We start from the raw sequence: 6358 nt of genomic DNA, 5'->3' as shown, positions 1-6358 counted from the left end.
ATGAATGTCCGAAATCATTGTTCACATCAAATTAAAGTGAAATTGCGAAATGTGAAAATAAGAAGAAAAGTCACGCAATTAATTAAGAAAAAAAGAAAAGATAACGGTGCACTAACATTGTTGAGACTATGTTCACCATGGATGGTGAACAAAGTTCCATGGCATAACGATTGTAATCTGATTAGGTAAATGGGTGTTAGTGAGATATCATTATTATTAGTTTATTACAATCCCAGAAAAAGAAAAAAACAGAAACTAATAATTATTGGCGTTGTTGGGGCCCACAATGAAAAGGCGGTATAAATGTAGCCAGCTAGAGCTCGTATGGGGTCATTTATTAGCACTTTCAACAATGGAGGGGGAAAATCTTCAGCAAAACAGAAGCCCTTCCTGGCCTCCTCGGAGTACTTATAAGAGCTTGCCACTCTCTTCTCCGCGCTCATCGCCGCCGCCGCCGCCGCCTGAAAATGGACGCCACGGCGAGGCTTCGCCGGCCGCGAAAGCTGCGGCGACCACCACCCAACGAAAGCCTGGCGGATGGAGAGCCATGCCTTACGTCTTAGGTTCAATTCTTCGTCTTCTTCCCCTATATTCATCCGTTTTTATCTTGTGCTAGACTTAACAATTTTTTTCCTCCCAGCACCAACCAGTCGATTTTGATACTACTTATTAGATCAAGCGGTTACCACTTAGGCCAAAAGTTATCGCTAGTAGCAGAGACATAATTTTATTTCTTTATATGTCACACATTTTCAAGACGCTGGTGTTGTCCTTGACCAGCTTCCGCCCAACAATCCCAGGCCACCGAATGTTAAATTAATCTTGATTGAATTCTTTGACTATTTAGTTGTGATATTCTACTTAAAATCAATTAGTGATAAGTAGGTAACATTAACTATTTAACAACATCTCTCCTGATAAGGCACAACGTCTCGAATCGAGCAGGGGCTGAAATCGGCCAACGCCTAACAAGTGGACTATGTCTAACAATTTGTTTTGGGTGCAGGAAATGAGACATTTGAGAGGCTAGCATCAGTGGGGTTACTAGCAAACTTCTCAATTTTCTTGTTGACAGTGTATCACTTGGACCTAGTTGAAGCTGCAAATATGATGGGCATATGGACAGGAGTCACAAGTTTCATCCCCCTGTTGGGTGCCTTCATTTCCGATTCTTACCTGGGCAGGTTTTGGACCATCGCCGTCTCCTCCATATTCGAAATCTTGGTACGTAAACGATGAAAGTTAGAAATAATAAATGAATAATGCCAAATTGTCTTTATGAGTGGTGAGCAAGTGGTGATGACAAATTGTCTTTATAAGTTGACTAGCTAGAGAAGAAAGGTACAATAAATGGTTAATGCATTGAAGAAAAAGATGTTGGGTGGGTTCACACTGCACATGCATTCAATCAATCATGATTTGGAAGAATGATACCCGCATGGGCTGCTTAACTGGTAATAGAGGTAAAATTTTGAAAGAATGATTAGGGATCGAGTCTCACCAGTGACAGTGCAGGGGCTACCTCTCAAAATGAGGGGTTCCTTGGGCCCTTAGGGTTGGGGTTCAACTTTTTGGAAGAATGATTTGGGTGGGTTCCTCCTGATGCTCTATCGGGACAGGGTGCGGGGACCCTTAGGTTTGGGGTTCAACCTTTTAGAAGAATGATTTGGAAGAAGAGACCAATGTTTGAACCTCGGTTGCGATAGTGTTGGAATTATGCTCAAAGTGAGCAGATTTCTCATTGTGGGAAATCAACGGATTTTCGATCACTGGCCTTAGTCCGATCGGAAGCGCCTGTCCCAACCACATATCTGATCAATTTAGCTATTCAGAAAAATTTTCGTTGATATTTTCGACCACTTTTTTAAAATTGTCGAAAAAATGACCAACCGGACAATCGGACTGATCCAAATTTTTTGACCACCGGTAGTCGGAAAATTGGGAGCAGCAAGTACAAAAAATTTCATTTTAATGAGTCATCATGATTTAAATCATCTTAAATGTTTTATTGAGTCAAGGTGTGAGGAGCCCTTTGGATTGTGAATTCAACCTTTTAGAGGAGAAGAATGATTATTTAAGGTCTAGTGATCTGTGCAAATAAAATTCTTAGGCGCTACGTTGGGTGTTGGCATGGGACACGTGACCCTACCCTTATTTATTCACGTTACATATTCCTTTAAAAATACAAAACAAGTTAAAGTAATACTCGTACTGATTTGTTCGTTTGCAACGAGTATTTCATGGTACAAGTTCTATTGCAACACAAGTCACGTCATTTGCAACTCTCCTATAACACTTTTAAAAACCTTTTAGAAAAAATTACATTTTTATCAATCAGTTATACTCGTACTACAGACTTAATTATTGAGTTATATGCATAATCATCTTTAACCCTAATTTTAAAAAATTTATGTACTCTAAAATAAAACACCTAAAAATAACGTTTCTTAATTAAAAAGAAATGCTTCTTAGGGATGTAATTAAAATATATTTTAAAGTCTAATTAAAAAATAAAACTTGCATGTTTCCTCATTTCGTATATCTTATTTTTTAATTTTCAATTTTCGTGTGTGTACTACTTATGCCAAATTAAAACTCTTGATCATGACGTGAATCACATACTACTAACGGTTAAGATGTCACGAAAGTTGTTTAATAATCAGACTTGAAAAAGCTGACATGTGAAGTAAGATATATAGGCGATAACAACGTTTATATTAAATTATTATTATTATTACTTGGTAGTCAATACTTAATTGATTAATATTATATAGCCCAATTCATGTGAGTTGTGGCAATGTGAAACAGACCAGATTCTGTCGGTCTCATGTATCTGTCTAAACAATTAGATTAAAGTGCGAATCATTATTGTGTGGACCATGATCTACCTAAGTTGTATGGACCATATTTTGTATATTATAAAATAATATACATTCAATACAAAAATAATGTACATATAGTATAAAAATAATGTACTTTTTGTTATGATCCACGTAACATTGTGTGGACGATTTGGACAGGGAATGCTGATATTTACCATAATAGCCCTGGTTCCAAGCCTCCGTCCACCGGCGTGCAACACAACCCAACCGCAGGGCTGCAAAGGCCCGACAAATTCACAGATGGGTTATCTGTTCCTGGCTCTGGGCTTCCTCGCCATCGGCAGCGGCGGAATCCGGCCGTGCAGCATCCCCTTCGGCGTGGACCAGTTCGACGCCACGACAGAGGAAGGCCGGAAGGGGATCACCAGCTTCTTCAACTGGTACTACACTTCTTTGATGGTGGTGCTCATCTTCTCCATGACAGTCGTGGTGTATATCCAAGACTCCGTGAGCTGGGCGCTGGGGTTCGGCATCCCCACGGGGCTCATGCTCCTCTCCATCGTGCTGTTCTTTCTCGGCAGGCGCGTCTACGTTTACGTTAAGCCGCAGGGGAGCGTCTTCTCCGGCGTTGCTCAGGTGTTCGTAGCGGCGTTCAACAAAAGGAAAGTTAAGCTCCCAGATGATACCAGTAGCTATTATGATCCTCCGGTTACATCCCTCGCCGGGAAAAAGCTTCCCCTCACCAAGGATTGCAGGTATAATTAAATTATTAGTATTACAACTAATAAATAAGTGAAAATCTCATTTTTACTCCCGAATTATATGCTACTAGCCTTTTTATCTCTGATGAATTCTTCATGTATCCATATTTGTTATCTCAATTATTTTAAAAGTCACATTTTCCCCTCCCTTCTATATTATTACCTAAGCATTTGAATGGTTAACATAAGAACAAAATAGATACTTCAAGTCATGTTCATTATTCAGAATCAGAATAAATGTAAAAAAAATAAATAAATATTATTTTCAAATACTACAATTATGATTTTAAGCTAATGTTAGTAACAGAATTAAGATTTAAACATAAATTTAGCAATAATGAATTATTTGTATTTAAGTTTTAATTCTATTGCTAGCATTAATATAATTATGTTGTTAGCATTAGTTAAAATTATAATTATAATATAATATTTGTAAATGGTGTTTCTTTTTTTTTTTTTGCATCCTAACATATAAGCAATAATTGTTTGGATAAGAAAAAGAAATGAAATACCTATTTTGTCTTTATTCTTTACGATTAAAAAGCCTATTTAACTGGGAGGGAGTAAAAAAATTTGTCACTTTTAAAATAATTAAGGGAACAAATATGGATACATTAATAATTCAAAAGGAAAATGCATTATAAGCATATATTTCAGTAGAAAGTGGCATTTCCCAATTATTTAATCAGGAATAATGTATGTTAGAGACATTATTTGGGAAAAGACACCAAATTTCGAACTTCGGTGGCAACAGTGTAAGGAGTATGTTCAAAATAGGCAAATTTCTTGTGCGCACCCGACATTTGATCTGGTATATTGAGTCATTGAAAACTCTAATTTATATCCTCCCAAATACTTTATTGGACCGGAGTTGGGATTCAACCTTTTGAGAGAAGGAATAATAGTGATATATATAATTGTTAGGTTTGATATGATATGAATGTGTTTAATTATAATATTTGATCAGGTTTTTAAACAAAGCAGCGGTGATAACAGAAGGAGATTTGAAGGCAGATGGAACACCTGATAGCAACTGGAATCTAGTAAGCATCCATCAAATGGAAGAAGTGAAATGCCTAGTGAGAATCATCCCAATCTGGGCAGCCGGAATCGTATGCTTAATCGCCGTAACTCAACAGGGCACCTTCACAGTGTCACAGGCTCTAAAAATGGACCGCCATCTCGGCCCCAACTTCCAAATCCCCTCCGGTTCCCTCTTCGTCATCTCCATGATCACCATCGCGCTATGGATCCCCGTGTACGACCGCCTCCTCGTGCCGCTCATCCGAAAGAGGACCAAAATCGAGGGCGGGATAACAATGCTCCAAAGAATCGGGATCGGACTCGTGTTCTCTATCATAGGTAGGGCTGTTAATTAACCGAACATGAACAAACATAGTTTGTTCGTATTCGTTTGTTAAAGGTTTTTGAAAATCCTGTTCATGTTCGATTGTTAGGCGTTCTTTAATGCTGGTTAATGAACACGTTTACGAACCTGTTCGTTAATGAACATGTTTACGAACATGTTCATTCACGTTCGTGAACACGTTCATCAACACTTAATAACCAAACACATATACATGTTCATGATCATGTTCCTAAGCAATAAGCATTATTAAACTAACATAAATGAGCTTGTTCACCAGCTCTTAGCAAACAAGCCTACAACTGTTCATACTCTGTTTGTTTATGAACCAAGCTTTAAAATTCGTTCACTTATGTTCATTTACTTTAATAAATGAATATAAGCCAACGCTTACTGAACATAAACACAAATAGTTTATAGAAAGATCTGTTCGCTAACACTCCTAATCGTAGGTATGATCGTGTCGGCACTAGTGGAGAGGAAGCGGCGGGCCGCCGCCGTGTCGCATGGCGGCGCCGACGGTGTCGCCCCCATCACCGTCATGTGGCTCGCCCCGCAGCTGATCGTCATGGGATTCGCCGAGGCGTTCAACATCATCGGCCAGATTGAGTTCTTCAACAAGGAGTTCCCGGACAGCATGACCAGCGTGGCCAACTCCCTCTACTCCATAACCTCCGCCGGCGCCAGTTACCTGAGCGTGGTGTTAGTGAACGTGGTGCACAAAACCACCGCTCACGGCGGCCGGCCCGATTGGTTGACCAAAAACGTCAACGCCGGAAAACTGGAGAATTACTACTTGGTGATTGCGGGTTTGGGAGTGGTGAATTTGGGATATTTTGTGTACGTTTCTCGGGGCTATCATTACAAGAGCAGAGTGAGAATTGAGGAGGACGATAATCAAAAGCCATTCATTAATGATATTGAGCTTAACAGGAATGTGAATAGTAAAGAATAAAAGTGTAAAATCACTTCCGATGTGGAGTGGTACTGTAGTAGTAGTAAAGGGTGAAAGTGTAAAATAATTTAAGACATTAGCATATCCTATTATCTATCTACAATCCTGAGCCAATAATATTAGGCCCTTAACTGAAATTAAAAAATGTTTGTGGTAATTATTTCGAATGGTTGATATTGTTTTTTTTTTTTTTTTTTTTTTTTAATGCAAATGGTTGATATTGTTTTGATTTTAGTATTTTTTTTAAAATAATTTTTCTTATTTACCCATTATTATATTATTTTCTTCCTTTAAATAACCTAAAATTCCGTTAATATAAACTTTATTAAGGGAACTAGTTTTTTTACGCGCTTTGCGCGAATGAGATAATGCCCAATGATTATTTTTAAATAAGTATTTCAAAGTATATCAACACAATATTATATCGGAGATGTTCATACATATGTAAATAAAT

At 38.2% G+C, this 6358-nt stretch overlaps 1 protein-coding gene across 1 annotated transcript; it reads left to right on the top strand.

Annotated features, from left to right (window-relative positions):
- Nucleotides 1–325: 325 nt before the first annotated feature.
- On the top strand, nt 326–6001 carry LOC109162959 (protein NRT1/ PTR FAMILY 2.13-like). The gene is made up of 5 exons (XM_019311669.1): nt 326–563; nt 1007–1224; nt 3021–3577; nt 4551–4945; nt 5402–6001. Exons 1-5 carry the CDS (start codon nt 353–355, stop codon nt 5902–5904), a joined length of 1884 nt encoding a protein of 627 aa, XP_019167214.1. The 5' UTR covers nt 326–352; the 3' UTR covers nt 5905–6001.
- Nucleotides 6002–6358: the final 357 nt, after the last annotated feature.

Source organism: Ipomoea nil, unplaced genomic scaffold (genome assembly GCF_001879475.1).
Source record: "Ipomoea nil cultivar Tokyo-kokei standard unplaced genomic scaffold, Asagao_1.1 scaffold2971, whole genome shotgun sequence".
Taxonomy (NCBI): Eukaryota; Viridiplantae; Streptophyta; class Magnoliopsida; order Solanales; family Convolvulaceae; genus Ipomoea; species Ipomoea nil.
Note: the sequence above shows the minus strand (reverse complement) of the source record. Positions and strands in the feature narration are given on the sequence as shown.

Bases quoted from the DNA above. Each gene is read 5' to 3' on its own strand.
- LOC109162959 (XM_019311669.1), top strand. From the start codon at position 353: ATGGAGGGGGAAAATCTTCAGCAAAACAGAAGCCCTTCCTGGCCTCCT. The intron at 564-1,006 runs GTTCAATTCTTC...TTTTGGGTGCAG, and splicing joins AGCCATGCCTTACGTCTTAG to GAAATGAGACATTTGAGAGG. The intron at 4,946-5,401 runs GTAGGGCTGTTA...TCCTAATCGTAG, and splicing joins ACTCGTGTTCTCTATCATAG to GTATGATCGTGTCGGCACTA.